We start from the raw sequence: 16,511 nt of genomic DNA on the forward strand, positions 1-16,511 counted from the left end.
ATAGGTCCTAGGAAGGTTTACATTTATTTTGGGGGAAGGTATCACCACCATCCCAAGAGAAATCGCCCCTAAAAAAAAAACTACCCCACCCCGTAAAAAATGGGTGTTTGGATTCAACTCCCTCCTCCTCAAGTGCCCCTTGAGGCCTCTAACGGCGTAGCAGCTAGTTTTACATATAGTAAATGTAAAAAAAATTACTTAAAACTTTAATGTGTCATTTTATCTTTTGCCTTTGAATCAGATTCTTTCCTATATATAAGTGACAGCAAGCATAGAAATGGTCTAATAACAGAGGAAACTCATTACTATACGTACAAAGTTGGAACCTTAAGACAAAGGTCATTATTTAATATGACATTGAGTTGTGTGTCTTCTTAGAAGCCAAGACATTGCTGCGACAACTACATATTGTTTTTTTTATATTGATAGTTATTGTTAGTAAGACATTAACAAAGCATTTAATTGACACGTCTTGAAATTACCGTTTTTGACAGTAAAGCTTTTCTTAAACTAGGGTAGGCCCGTACGTTCGTTAGTCTTTAACGAATATCTCTTTCTGTTCATTTAGGCATGTTAGAATTTCCCTATCGATTTTAAGCTTGGCATGGTGATTCCTGAAGTAGTTAGATACGATTTAGAAAGTGCAGCAAAACTATAATCGTTACCAGAATGTCCGTAAGTCCATTAAAAACTTTTTTAACCTTTTTTTAAGAAAAATTATTTGATACAATTATCCTATTCATCTGATTTTTGGCATACTGGTTTCTTTAACAAGGTACACTGTTATATTTTCTTAAGCATATTCTGTATTTTAGCTATTTTGTAAAAAATGTACTTCCAATTTTGTTTAAACTTCTTGTTTATATTTTGTTATTTCAGTTCTGACACTCTACATTCTTTGCTTTTCTGGATGTTGTTATCCTTGTTAATCTTGAAAATAAAACTAGAAGAATGAGTTATTTAAGCAAACAAAATTTAGCATAAATGGATATTTAAATCCCAAGGTATTAAATGATCGAGCGTTAGCTCATCATTTAATACCGAGGGATTTAAATATCCATTTATGCTAAATTTTGTTTGCTTAAATAACATTCTATTGCAACAAAAAGGTGATGTTAGCAAATAATTTCTTGAATAAAATCATAAAACGTTTTTTCATTTAATTTTCATTTTTTTCACTGTTGTGTTTTTATTTGACATTAAAAATAAAAATCATAAAAAATCTTCCAAATCAAAGAGAAAAAATCTTTGAATTATTGGTCAATTTAAGTTCAAAGATTTTATATTGTAAAAAGTTATTTTTTTAAAAATATTTTAGAAAAAAAATCTTCTAACAAAAAAAAATTATCATAATCCAAGATGGCGTCAATACATGTAAAATAATTTTCAAAACAAAAAATTAAAACTTGAATATCTTTTTTCACATATTGAATTTCAAAAATCGGTCTGACAGTTTTTTCAAAGTCAGTATGATCTATTGAATGAAAAAGGTTTGAAAATGATAGAACATTTCTTTATACTAAAACATATTTTTTCTCCCATTTTTTCCCACACTTCCAAAAAATGAAATTCAATGAAAATTAAATGGTTCTCACGTTAAAAAAAGTTCCCACGGGTCCTAAAAATGAAATTAAATGAAAATCATATGTACCATTTAAATCAAAATAAATGGTTCCCACATTCTAAAAATTTTCCCACGCTTGATATTCTTGAAAAAACCTAATTAATTGAATATTTAAACAAACTGAATATCGCGTTTTTTGCAATGGAATGTAGTGTTCATGAATAAAAGAATAAGAATATTACCAATAATATAAATGGATATGGCATTCAATAATAAAATTGATCCACCCTATTTCTCCTTTAATTTTATCAAAAACTCATATATATATATCTTTTGTCGAGGGACCTATCTTCAGTTACAATGCCAAAATTATATTTATTTTTAAAAGCGAAGCTTTGCTATAATAAGGTTGGTCCGTACGTAACGGATAGGTCTTTTCGTTAATCTAAGCATGTTAGAATTGTCCTATCAATTTCAAACTTTACATGATGATTTATATAGGAGTTAGGTACGAGTATGAAAGCAAAGCAACTTTTTTAACATCCAATTTTTATGTGACAAAATTATCCGATTTGTCTGAATTTTGGAATAATGATTTCTAGGACAACAAAGTACATTGTTATAAGCGAATCATCTCAATAATCAAGTCCTAAAAATGTAAGTATGTCCTTAAACAATATCCTGTTTTAAGCAGTTTTTCATCAGATTTTCTTACAATTTTGTTTCGTTCGACTTTTATACATTTATATTCTAATTAATCAGTTCTAACACAGTTCTGATACAAGTTTTAATGTTCGTTTGTCCTAACGTTTCATAGCTTTGCTTTTATGGATGTTATCATCCTTTTTTTTTGAGTTTATTTTTTTTATAACTACTTTGTATATTTTTGGACATAATAATTCTTGTATTCCTTTATATTCTGTATAGAACTTTGGGTTGATAAATGAATTCCAAGAAAATTGTAATGAGACCAATTAAATGAATGTGTTCCAGCTAGGATTCTAACTGGGTGTCCCACCAAAATATCAAAAAAAAAAGTTCAGCCAGGACTCAAACAGGGTGTCTACAAAATTTCTTGATATCTTTAAGCTCTCAGCAAACATTAAATGAATGGGTGTCCAAACACAATATTGTATCTGCTCTGGTTTGGGTTAAAAAAGGGTGTCCCATCGAAATATTGAAAATAGTTCTGCCAGAAGTCAAACAGGGTGTCTACATAAATTTTGTTTTATTTGGGATTCTAACAGGGTATCCCATTTTGAGCATACGATTATAATTGTTTTGTTAGGGGTAAGACATGAGTAATAGTATAATAAAAATGGTCCTAATTTTAAATAGGTTGTCCCAAAAATCAAATAAAAGTGTTCGAACTTGCATTCTTTTGAATGTCCAAAAATAATATTATATTTGGTCTAGTTAGGTTGTTCAAACAAAAATGTATTCATAGTATAGTTAGGTTTTCCAAACAGAGTATATGATATGTCTCAAGTAGGATTCTAACTGGGTGTCCAAACATACGAGTGTATCTATTGTATCTGTTTAAGACAGGGGTTTCCAAAATAAGAATAAATTAATATGTTTCAACTACGAATGGATTGAAACAGTGTTTTCTAACAATGATCTAACTGGGATTCAATGATATTCTGGATATCCTAACATAATTGTATTTGATCGCTTACAAACTATTCTAGTTAAGGTTCTATCTTATAAAAGGACACTATTTTCATGAAATGTATAAAAACTTAGTTAAAATATTAAGATAATTGAAACTTAAATCTACACAGTTGGATATTTTATGACTCTTTTCCTCTGACCCATGAAAGCGAAAATAATCTAAATTATTTCAAATTAACAGATTTAATAATGGCAAAGACGATTGTTTTCATATAGGATGAAGAAAAAAATAATTTATTTAATTGAAACAAGCAAAGGTTACAGTATTAGTTAAGTCATTTTCATTAGACTGTGCATATACTGTAGAGTCTAGATAATTATTGAAGAGTCTAACTATAAACAATGTATTTTGAGAAGTACTTTTTCAAGCAATTTTAAATCACTCTTTGCTTACTTGAATAACAATTAATTAGACGAAGATAATGATAGATAAATGATTCTGCAACTCATTCTATTATAACAAGAATTAATTTACAATTATATTATGGGAGTGGGGGTTATTCCATTTGCTGTTGCTCTTCCCCTGTATCTATGGTTTGAAAGATATTCTTCCAAAATTAAAACACATTTTGATAAATGAGTTTCATAATTAAAATAAATTTAGCCTCCAGTTGAAATGTTTCAACAAAATAACAGTTTAACAAAATTGACTTGTTTGAAACCATAATAATTCGGTGCCTTTTCCTCAAAGTACCCGTCGAGCACTGAATCCAACCTCTCCTTATTTTTAAAATAAATTGTAAATAAAAAAAATATATTTTTTTCTTGTGTCCAACCCATTCGGGCTGCCTTTACCCTGTGGGACTACTCAGTACCCAATATAACTTAACCTAACCTTCCCTAAAGTACTAAAAAACGCCCAATGAAATAAAAAGCCATTAGTCATTAAAGACACAGGTATAAGTACAAAATAAATTAAGTAAAAAATCAACCTTCCCCATGTATTTGGAATTCTACACACAAAAAAAATCAGACGATTATCATACATAGCAGCCAGTTTAATCTAAGAGTCTTATACTGAACAATGCCTTATACTGGAGTAGTTTCATTAAAAATTTTCTTTTTTAAATTTATTTTCTGTTGAACATGTTATTTATGTTGCTAAATCAAATTTTATATTACATTGTATTAGTGTTTCTATGTATAAAATTCTTCCAAATGTAACTTTTACAATTCTCAATTTTATTCTACTCCTCTTAATTTTAGGAATTTTATATTTTTTATTAGTGAACCTACTCTTTAATTTACTTTATCTGTCCATCCGTCAGTTCGTAGGAAATGTTAATTTCTTAGCTGCTATTCAAGATGGACTAATGATTTTTTTGTGGAGATTACCTATACTTTTTTAACCGCCTTGTCCGGCTTTCCATCTATGACTTTTTTGCTTAGCTTTTTATGGATGTTGACGTTCTTGTTATTGTTCTAATAATAGCGCATCAATTAAATTGTGCTAAAAGGATATGCTAAAATTCAAGGTATCAGTGGGTAATGTCAATGAATCACTGAATATGACAATGCTGTTACTCGTGAATGAAACAAAGACAATATTATTTATGTCCATGAAAATAACAGTTATTTATCACATCATGTTATAAACAGCTTTCCACAGATACAAATGTACAATTATAAGAGAAAGACTAGTTTTATTATCCCCGAGATGCCGAAGGCAAGGGCTAAAAATGGTTTAGATTTCATGATTAGACATTTTTATATTTGTAGAAAACTGGATATAATACAATACGATACATGATTTTTCAGTATGGCTTTGAACCGGTTCTAATCCACCGAATATTAATCGGTTTCGAAGCCATACTTGGAAACAAAACATACCTTGAGGAATAAAAGAGTTCTTTTTCTTTTCTTCACTAGCTGAATGCCATTCTCCTAAAAAATATATTTTAATTTAAAATTTGAATATGTTTTAAGTTGTTTTTGTGACCATTAGTTTTTACTGTACGTCTGTCTGAATATTTGCCAGTTTCTGTATATGTCTATTTTTTAGGTATATATGTATTATTATGTAAGTGTGGTTGATTTATAATCTCTGTCTCTCTGTCTATCTGTATGTAATGCTATATGTAATTTGTATGATTGTCTGTCTATATTTATGAGGATATTTCAGTATGTATGACTGTATGCAAGTTAAAAATAGAATAAACTAGCCAGCCCCTAGAGCCCTTTAAGGGGCTCTTGAGTGAAATGGGGTGAGTCAACTATCCAACTTCCTTATTAGGTTTAAAAGAAAAACGAAAAAATGAGGAATGGGGTATTTTTACAGAGGATATTTCTCTTGGGAGGGTGAAGGTATCTTACTCCAAAATTATAAAACTTTTTAGGGGCCTATGAGAAGCTGTAAATCTAATAGATTTTAAGTCACATAAACACATATACAAAGATTGACGCCATGTTATTTATATAAGGATGTAAGATTGTATATAAAAAAAACTAATTTAAATACCTGATTGTAAAAGTTGAGCAGTGCTAGGCAAAATATCTGATGTATCTCCAAGGATCTTTATTCTCACATCCTAAAATATTTTTATTATTTAGTCAATTTTCAGAACTGTGCGTGTTAATAAAAAGCAAGGATGACAACCTCCATAAAAGCAAAGCTCTAAGATCAGACGATAGGACAAATGAATATAAACAATAGAGTTTCAGAACTTAATCAACAGTCTATTAATTTATATGTCTAAAGCAATGCATAATTTTGTGGCAAAAGGATATACTTACATTTTTTAACTTAATTATAGAGATTTGTTTATATGTCATAAACACAAATATAAAGTAAAAAAGTTACAAATCAGGTTGGTCACAAACACAGGAGTTGACACTTAACCTAACCTAACCTATTTTAAACCATATTTTAGGTTTTTTAAATGCCTAACCCCTGCGTGGGGCTTATTTGTACATTCATATCTTAACCTAGCCTAACCTGTATAGAAATACTTACTTAAATTAATATTTTAACACTCCTGCGTTTGTCCATCCGACGTTTGGGACTCCTGCGTTTGTCGTGGAACCAACGTAAGGACTTTCTGATAACGATTATAGACTTGCAGCGTTTCTATATGCATCCAACTGTTATAGGAATTATCATGCAAAGTTTTAAAATGATAGGACAATTAAAGATAAGGGCTACTTTATGGACAGACCGGCCCTATATGTTGAAAAGAGTTACAGAGAAGCTGTGGTACTAAAAAAGTGCCCCGTCATTATTGTCAATAAAGATTTCACAATTCTTTTAAGTTTTTCATTTCTTTACAAACTAAAATGTTTACTCAAGATAATATCAGCATAAGACCAGGGGGGAGGTATTGTCGTCCATTTAGGTTGCTATTTCCCCTGTAATTCATTGGTTAGTTCGTTAAACCAGTAGGAGGGGAGGGAAGAGGATGGGATAAAGGGAGGGAATGGGGGGATCGTTAATTGAGCCCGCTACAAGGTTCACTTTATTAAAAAAAAATGATAATTTAGTGTAAGAGAGAATTAATAATAAATTCATTTTACTGCTGCATGTCGAGATTGTTTAGTCTTTTGACACAGTGCATAATTATTATTTGATTAAACTGTCCTTAATTTTTATTCATATCCAATTTTATTGTTTGTACATATATGAATATTTAATACCTGTATGATAATACTGTTATTATTATTATTTGTTATGTGGGTCATAAAATACTTATACATATTAAAAAAAAAAACTAACTAGTCCAGACAAGTGTTCAAAGACAAATTTAGATTATAAAAATCCTCAAATGCAGTTTAATGATTGATTTTGGGACATTGGCATCAATTTGGTAAAAATTTGTCAATTTTTACTCATTTAGAAATATCCTAAGGCACCGTTAAAATGCATTCTTTGGGGGGGGGGGGGGGGGGGGGTGAACAAATAATTGCATCCAGGCGGGATTGCAATATTTTAGTACAATAATCAGTCAGTAGCGTGCAAAGATAATTGCCAGCAAGTTCTGAGCTTAAAAATCGATAAGAAAAAGAATGGCTGTCAATTTTGTCTAACTTTTCTTGGCCATGGAGAGAAAACGAAGTAGCGGGTTTCGTCCAGGGATAATGGATAGGAAACCTGGCCATAAATTAGGTCTCGGCCTGGGTTTGAAAGGGATCATGCAACTTTTACCATTTGCCTAATTTAATGACCTTACTGGCGGACGGCTCATATTGGCTACCGCTCTAAACCAATAGTGTTCTGTGATTTGGGCTTGTTTTGTATCAACCAATCACCAATTGGCGCCGCCAATTGGTGATTGGTTGATACAAAACAAGCCCAAATCACAGATGGCGGAAATTTTAGAAGCAGACAATTCTAGAAAAAATAATGATTTCGTCTGCTACGAAAAAATAAATATAAATGGTGTTAGATCACATTAGTTTAATTATTAAATCTGCTTAGAGTTAAACATTAAAAAAGGGCCATATAGAAAAAACAAAGAAGGTAGCTACGAATTTTCATTTGGTAGTTTATAAATTAGATGTTGTATTTTGAATTTTAAAAATTTAGTACGGAATTGATACAACACCTTAACCCTAATTTTTGTACAATACAACACAGTACAGATATATCATTACATTATAGTATCCAAAGAACTTGATAGAATGTTACCCAAGTGCATATTTATTTATTTATTTTAAATTTTAATTAGCAATGAAATTTTCAAATAAAATTTTTACTCATTAATAAAAATGCAAATAATACAAACTAAAATCTGTCTGAGGGAAACCCAACGATAGCTTTCTGACAGTTCAAATTACCAAAGTAAAAGATAAAAAATTTTGGGAGAGAAAAAACTTCATTTTAACAAAAGCCATTAATATATAGGTTTATAAAAAAGTTATGTTTTTTACTTTAAACTAGCTACCTGAATTTGATTCTATACTTTATCTACACACACACACACAGCTTTTTTATTAGCGTTTAGGACGAACCACTGCGTCATCCCAAAACTGGTTTATTAGGCCTAGGCTTGAAATAGGCCTGAAATAATATTTTCCTACGTTTCCCATCCCTTATCCCTGGTTTCGTCTATTTTCACAGTAGCTTTTGATAGGGTATTTTAGGTTAGGTTAGGATGATTAATGTTAGTGATTGCCTCGCAATTGGCCCCGCATGTTTAGAGCCTACCGCAGGGGCTAGAAATTGGAGAGAAAGCTATTGTGAAATACAACCAAGCTAGTTGGGTTTTTTCCATGGTTCTTTTTTTATTATATAAAGGGTTTAAAATCGCCTAACCAATTTTAATTCTTACAGAAGTTGCTTTTACCTTATTTACAATATTCTGTGTGTCAACGAGGTTGGATGTCGTCTGATATCTTTCCACAGGGTACGCGGCATTCTGTCTGTTATTTCCCGCCAAAACTGGCGCGCCATTGTTGTTTGGCGCCAAAACTGGAGGAGGTCCGACGTCCACTCTGGGAATGCTCTGACGGACATGCTGTACTGTTCTTATGTCAGAACCTAAACATTTATTTCTTAAATTTTTTTGTTTAAATTTTTCAAAATTTTTTTGTTGTTGTTTATTGCAAAAGTTTAAAATATGGAGATCCAGACTGTGAAAGAAAATGGGGTGTGCCTATTTTAGGTCAAGGCATGCCTTCTGCTCTTACTATTCAAGACAAACTTAGTATTTTGTTTATTGTATTTAATAATAAAAAAAGACTGTATAAGACTCAAACCAAAATTTGAAGAAAAATAACATACTTAACCCTACTTATAGAATAGCTACAGTTGAAAGAACATACCTGTGGGGGGAATGTTAGTGGGATGGGGCAAACTCTCCGAGGGAGGTGGGATGGGGTGGGACTGTTTGGGCACGGTGTGACGTATGATCTTGTTCCTTATTGGAACCCTGCAGGGTTTATATAAAAATTAACAATCTTCATAGTTATTTATCGCATCGTATTATAGACAAGTTTCCTTGGTAATAAAATAAAAAAATATAAGATTAAAACCAATTTTGTTAGATCCGAGGGACCGAAGGCCCGGTCCAACAAAACTGGTATTAATATTCTGATTTTTATTATAATATTCGTTGAAAATTACTGTTATTTCGAATTCGATGTCATACTTGATTTTTCAGGATGGTTGAGAACCAGCTCTAATCCACCGGATATTAATCGGGTAATTCATCATATTGAATAAAAGTGCAAAATATAAATGAAAACTAGATGCAACTTTTTTATCATTATTATTAAAACTGTTATTATTAATAATTATTTCCTCGAGTCAGGGTTATGATTAGATTGTGTGTAAATGATGGTTCCAGGTTGCTGGCTTCCTTCTGGAATGGACAAGCCTCCAGGTATAGTTCTTACTGGAGGGTTCACTACAAAAATAATTGGAGTATTTTGTTGTTGTTGACTTCGGGTTTAAAGGTTTTTTTTGTTACCAATTCTTCTAAAGAAAAATAGTCATATTAATTAACCTTTGTTAAGGTACAAACAATATTTTTCAAATCTCATGTAACCTCTCTTTTAAATTTTACAAAACCTTAAACAAACACCGTTAATACAAATGATCTTAAGTATGAAACACTTGGCGATAAGTTGATGTAAGTAGTTTAGAATCAACCAATCAAAATCAAATAAAAATACAAAAATTTTGTAGCTAACGAATAAGCTAACGTGATTTTAAAACTGTAGGACCGTTGTAATTTACAGTACATTTTTCCTTTCATACTGTTTAATATTTTAGATTTAATGTGTTATTTACTTGATCATTAATTTGCAAAAATGACAAAATTATAAAAGTTACCATTGGTAGTAATACTGGAGGTGGATATGATCTGAACCGGTTTTTGACTTGGCGGGGGAACCAGTTTGGTTGTCAGGGTATTCCCGCCAAAACTGGTTTGGCCGCCATAAGGGATGGAGGGGTTCTCAGATGTGTAGATCTTGTGGGGTCCAGCTAAAATTAAAATACATTAATTAAAATTGAACCAATTTTCATACAGCAATCCTTATACTAAAGTAACAGGATGTTTGTCTGTCTGTGTGTCTGTCTGTCTGTCTGTGTGTACCGAAGGATCTCGCTAACCGAACCGATCGGGTTCTCCTTAACAGGGTAGATTCTCATATGTCCTGGGAAGGTTTTTAACTATTTTGGGGGAGGGTACTACCACCCTCCCAAAAGAAATGACAAAAAAATTTAAAATTTTCTTAAAATATGGGAGACTTTAGCGTCAAATAAGGTGGTATCGTACATAAAAAATTAACTTTAACAAACAAAAACATTTAAAGTGCCACTAGAGGCCTCTAGGGGCGTAGCCACTAGTGTTTAATAAAACAGTCTCTACAACAGGCGACCGCAATTCAACACGTAGCGCATCAGTTCGTCGTCGGAGAGGTGATAGGTTAGAATCTCGGCTTAACACACCTTCATATCTTAAGACGTTAAATATGGTTCATAATGCTGCTATGTCATAAATAGTTAGAGTAGGGGAAATTACTTGGCTAGGGGCGAAGCCGCTAGTGTTCTATATTGTCACTAAATTACTAGTCTACAGGGAAGAAGGGGACATTGGGCTGTTTATTACACTAGTTTTAAAACAAGTTTCTTATTGGGCTGTTTATTACACTAGTTTTAAAACAAGTTTCTTATTCCTTGGCTTAACAACTTTGAGAACTTTGATGGAATTTTGTTTGGTTGTTTAATTAAGTTGAGTGTCCACAGTCACACGTTTCAAATATTAGGTAATTGTATTATAGAGACGGGGTAATTTTATGCATCATCAATTGGGAATGTACATCAATTTATCGGCTATTGTCTTATCCCTTTATTTCCCTGACTAGTCTGTTCGTACCTGAAGTAGTTCTAGTATTACTGGTAATATGGTGAACAGGGTCGCCGTGTTGGGGAATCCGCGTGTTGCCACTTATATAGTGAACAGGGTCGCCAGATTGGATTATCCTTCACAAAATTAAATTTAAGTTGAAGAAATAATACCACTAATAAAAGTCCTAAATTTAGGCTGTTAATTCGTATCAAGAAAAATACAATTTTCACAACTCTACATTTTTAGAATTTAGTAAATAATGTTGCACAATATTGGGAGGGAGGGGATATAAGCTGTTTATAACACTAGTCCCCAAAGTTTTATATTAGCGTTTTCTTATAAGATGGTTCAACTTTCACTGAATTTTGATTGCTTGGTTCGTTAAGTTTAGTGTCCAAACGATTCAACTACTAATTGTAATCTAGAGAGGAGATGATTTTGTGTATCATAACTTGGCAGGTACATTAATTTTTCGGCCATTGTCTTATCCCTTTATTTCCCTGAGTACAACATTAATTTAAACTCATTTGACTGCAACAAAGTATTGAATCAAAAGTGGAAGCGTTCTTCGACTAAATTTTGCCTTGTATTTGTGCTTATATAATGAACAGGGTCGCCAGATTGTGGAGTTCTTGTGTTACTGGTGATATGATGAACAGGGGTGCCGGAGCTTGGTCTACCTTTTCCATCATTTAGTCCTCTTATATTCACATCTAATATATAAAAAATACATTTTTTAATTCAAATATAATAGAAATTTATTTTAAATGGAAAAATGATCAATTTTAGTAGGAATTATATATAATTCATTTAGCATGAATTTGGGTGCATTGCGAAGCAGCTTATGGTGCCTATAAAAAATGACGTCATGCAATAAAATGATTAATAATAGGCCAGTATACATTTTACCATTGGTCATTTCATATGTATACTGGCCTATCATTGGACATTTGTATTGTATGACGTTATTTTCTTATAGGCACTACAAGCTGCTTCGTACATTACTTAAATATTCAAAATCTGTGACCTAAGATAGGAGATTGGCTTTGTCCCTTGTTGAAAGCTGGATCATGGACAATGTATGTTCTTGTTGGGGTGGAGTCCAGTGCTGTGCTGTCATCATTCAAACTATCGGACAGGTGCATCCTTGTTTTAGATATTTCTCTTTAAATAAAGTAAGAGTTGAAAAGAACAATAATTTGGCAATAGTTATTTGTAGACAGCTTTCCTCGGATATTAAAAGGAAAAATTTGAAGATTTACCTTTATATATACCTTATTCCTGCCGAAATATCCAATTATCCAATATTAAGTCATGTATCCTTACTCTGAAAAAAACTCTCAACGTTAAATATAAAATTTAAATGAACTGAGACAAGTGTGTTAAGAAAAAAAATACTAAAATTTTTTTTAAGGATTCGTCCCTTGAAGAAAATGTAGAAGAGTTGCTGTCCATATAAACAATATTGTGTGTCTCTACTGGAATATATTCTTTGTGTGTGTCCAGGGGAATGTATTGGCGACCAACAACATTCTTCACTGATAGGTCAGAATATTCTTTCAACAGTTCATCTTCTAAAACAAAAGTAATGAATATGGGTACTTTCCCGTAAAGCGCCCAATGAACACTTAAATCCCAACCCTGATATTTTTTTATTTAAAAAAAGGTGGTGGAGGTATTTTTTCTATGACAAAAATTTGCGAGGGATGCTGTACGTATTGGTGCAAAAAATGGGGACAAATTTCAAATTGTTTTGGCGTGTGACGTCATACCCCCATCTCTTTTCTAGGGGGTTTCTTTCCTCCTTCCCTTTTCTTTCCCCTCACTTGTGACGTAAATAAACAGCCCCGTCAAATCAATTTTAAAATCGTCCCCATTTTTTGCACCAATACGTACAGCATCTTTGAGAGGGGCTAACCCTGCGGTGCCCTAACTAAAGTGCCCTAACTTAAAAAGTATACCATTTTAATAAAATTAAACTGACTCAAAAATATTACAAAAAGACATAAAAGAACAAGGATGACAATATCCATAAAAGCGAAGCTCTGAAACGGTAGGACAAACGGACATTAACACTTGTATAATGTCAGAACTGGATAATCAGAATGCGAATGTATAAGAGTCAAAGCAAAATTGTAAGTAAATTTGTTGAAAAACTGCTTGATACAGGATAATGATTATGGACATACTTACATTTTTAGGACTTATAACAGAGTAAAGTATTCAATAGGAAGCATTTCAAATTAAAAAACAAATATTAAGGGAAACCTTTTTTCAAATTGGAATTTATACAAATACTAATAAAATTGACAAGAACGCGCCAAATTATTGTTAAAAACCCAGTGATTAAACTGTTCAAGTTGTAGAAATTACAGAACCCAACAAAATGTATCTTACCTATAACTTGCTTATCAAACCTATCAATAACTTGACTATTAACAGCTGACTGCAGATAATCATCAACATATTTAACCGACTCGCTCTCATCGATCACATTATGCTCACTATTATCATTAACATCAACACTATATATATCCTTGATTATCACATTATCAGTGTTGCTCCCACCACCAGCTTCTATCCTAACTTTAATATTATCATCTCTATATTGGATGGATGTTTCTAAGTTATCTTTATCACCATATGAATTGTGTTTATTGGGATATTGAAATGATTTAACAAGATCTGTCCTTAATAGATCATCCTCATATTTATTAGGATTTGAAATCTGCTGAACCTGAAATCATTAAGAATATTTGTTGTTATGAATTATAAAATATTCAGGTATAGTCCCTTTCGTGACAACGACTCTTAAGGGGCGTTTCATCGTATTTTCTCTGTATATTTTCTCCTATTTCTTGTCCTGCGGGGCAATAACCTAACCCTACCTAACCTAAAATAACCTTTCAAAAGCTAAAGTTAAATACGACGACACGCCCCTTCAGAGGCGTTGTCATAATAATTTTTATATAAAAGTAACAGGATGCCTTTTGTGTGTGTGTGTCTATTTGTAGCGAAGGATAATATTAACCGCTGAAACAAAATGGTTCTCTTTACAGTGAAGATTTTTATAGGTCCAGGAAATGTTTAAAAACTATTCAGATTTTTTTAGTGGGAGGGGGGGAGGAGTACCTATAAATCCCAAGAAAAAATTCCCAAAATCTCAATTAAACCAAAATTTGGGAGGAATTGCGACTACTTCATGGCAAAAGTTTGTACTTGTTTTCAATATAAAAAAAAACACTGCAAACCTGTTGTATAAAAGGTTCTTTATTGGCAGCTAACGCCCTGGCTTGAAACACCTCTCCTCCCTGCTGGTGCCGGCTGCTAACCGGCTGCTGGCCGCCGCCATTGATTATTGACTGCTGACTATTTATACTGCTGCTAAAAGATCTTGCCTCGCTGCTGCCATAAAGCTGTTTACTGCCATCGTTTCCTATTTGAAAGATGTTTAAATGAATCAAGTATACAACAATTAAGACAAAACACAGTTATTTGTTATACAGCGTGTTTTTATATTATTTTAATAAGAATTTGTTAATTTAACCCACTTACCCTTGACAGAAATCCATCATAACCGATCAATATTCTCAAATTAAAATAATTTAAAGAAAAAAAACTGATTTTTGAGGCAAAATTTGTGGAAAGCTATGAAATATTTTCTTCTCACGCCAAAGGAGAAGATGAGATATAGATGATTAATTTCTATCTGGGGTAAATGGGTTAAATAAAGCAATACTTTATATTTATTTTTAAAAAATAGACAATTTATATATTGAACAATCATAATCAACTTATTATATTATTGTTTAAACATTCCTGTAAGTTGTCGCAGTACTTCACTAGCGGTCAGCACAGTATCATGGTTATTTGATGGAGCGCTGCTACTCACAAAATGTACATCTGTAAAGGAGGATGGACTGCTGGTAAATGATCTGGCTTCATTAATACCTTAATAAATATAACATATACTTTTCTTTCACCCTACTATGTACTATTATTGATATAGTTTAACCAATCAAAACCGATGAATATCCGCTGGATCGAACCGGTTCCCAGCCGCACTGAAAAATCATGTATACCATCTTATTACACAGTTTTCCATAGATTTAAAATAAAAATCATAAGATTAATACCAGCTTTGACATCCGGTCCATCAGGGCTAACAAAACTGGATTTTATCTTATAATTTTTCATTTTAATATCCGCGGAAAACTGTCTATAATACGATACGATAAATAACTATTAAAACTAACCTGAAAAATTTGGAATTTGTTGACGGCGAAACTTTCGTTCACTTGGCACGTATCCGCCATTATTAATTCTGGGTAGGCGGGGCCGTAACCTTTCTGCTATAGATGGTAAGGTATGTCGTACCTATACGGAGGAATCATGTCAAGCAAGCTTTATTTTTAAATTTTGAAGATTTTTGGATAAATTTTGAAGAATTTTTGGATTTTTAAAGATTTTTTTAATAAATTTTGAGGATTTTTTTTGATAAATTTTGAAGATTTTTTCTTAACAACACAAAACAAAATAGGATTTTCACATTTTCAATGCCTTTTTTAAGGTCCTTAACTTTCTTAATTTTTATAATATTTTACTGTTTGCTTGTTATGTTTTTATTGATAAAGGACAAATTTTATATCAATAGTTTAGTTGAAAGTTTACCTTTTCAGTTTATTTATTTCATAATTTCGTATACAATTAATTTCAATTAAACAGTACTATTTTGAAATCAATAACAGTATGGTGTTAATTGATAGTATATTTATTTTAACTGTTCTGTTTTTATAACAAAGAGGCTTTTTAATTAAATTTGTTTTAATGTATTTCATATTACTGTGAAGTGAAAAAGTCGCCAAAAAAATCAACATGTGACGTCATAAAAATAAGGAATTATCCATCTCTTTTTAGAGGTTTTCTTTCCCACTCCTCCTCTCCTTATCCCTCATTTTTATGACGTCAGAAAGTTTTTGAGCGACTTTCTCCCCTAACTAAATAATTATCAAATAATATTTGGTTGGTTGTAAGAAACTCTGTAAGGCCAATTACATACAGTAGTACTAAATTGGTATCACTTTGTGAATATATGTCCTTGCATTTAGGAATAAAGGTATAGGACAATGGTTCAACTTCAACCATTTCTTCGCCGAAATAATTTTATGGTACCAGAAACTGAATTTGATGCCTTTAGTGTCAAGAAAAGGGTTAATTTTATTAATGGATGTAGAATATAGGTGGATATTATGGCTGAGGACATTTTTTTGTCAATTTAGGTTGCTAACATGGACATCATATATTGGTCAGTACGTTCATCCAGTAGTAGGGAAGTATACGGACAAACTAACCGACAAACAATGTTAAAACTAACGAATACTTTTTTTAAAAATCCTTGAAAACAAAATTGAAAAGGCCAAGGATTTTTATTTCATGAAAATATTTAAATAGAACAAATTTAATCTAAATAACAAAAGGTGTAA

The 16,511-nt window shown here is 31.8% G+C and overlaps 1 protein-coding gene across 1 annotated transcript in view; it reads right to left on the reverse strand.

The window, feature by feature from the left end:
• Positions 1–16,511, reverse strand: part of LOC145333207 (uncharacterized) — a 115,675-nt gene that overhangs the window by 54,602 nt on the left and 44,562 nt on the right. Inside the window, exons 4-17 of the mRNA XM_080178353.1 lie at positions 15,285–15,405; positions 14,845–14,979; positions 14,280–14,461; positions 13,426–13,765; positions 12,452–12,602; positions 12,056–12,156; positions 11,612–11,741; positions 11,056–11,162; positions 10,008–10,160; positions 9,473–9,579; positions 8,996–9,101; positions 8,518–8,711; positions 5,697–5,766; positions 5,069–5,122 (exon numbers count right to left, since the gene is read on the reverse strand). Coding sequence (XP_080034479.1) covers positions 5,069–5,122; positions 5,697–5,766; positions 8,518–8,711; positions 8,996–9,101; positions 9,473–9,579; positions 10,008–10,160; positions 11,056–11,162; positions 11,612–11,741; positions 12,056–12,156; positions 12,452–12,602; positions 13,426–13,765; positions 14,280–14,461; positions 14,845–14,979; positions 15,285–15,405 — 1,951 coding nt within the window. The remainder of the gene's footprint in view (positions 1–5,068; positions 5,123–5,696; positions 5,767–8,517; positions 8,712–8,995; positions 9,102–9,472; positions 9,580–10,007; positions 10,161–11,055; positions 11,163–11,611; positions 11,742–12,055; positions 12,157–12,451; positions 12,603–13,425; positions 13,766–14,279; positions 14,462–14,844; positions 14,980–15,284; positions 15,406–16,511) is intronic.

The sequence above is a fragment of the Acartia tonsa genome, chromosome 12 (assembly GCF_053477335.1).
Source record: "Acartia tonsa isolate MP-2025a chromosome 12, ASM5347733v1, whole genome shotgun sequence".
In the NCBI taxonomy this organism is placed as follows: Eukaryota; Metazoa; Arthropoda; class Copepoda; order Calanoida; family Acartiidae; genus Acartia; species Acartia tonsa.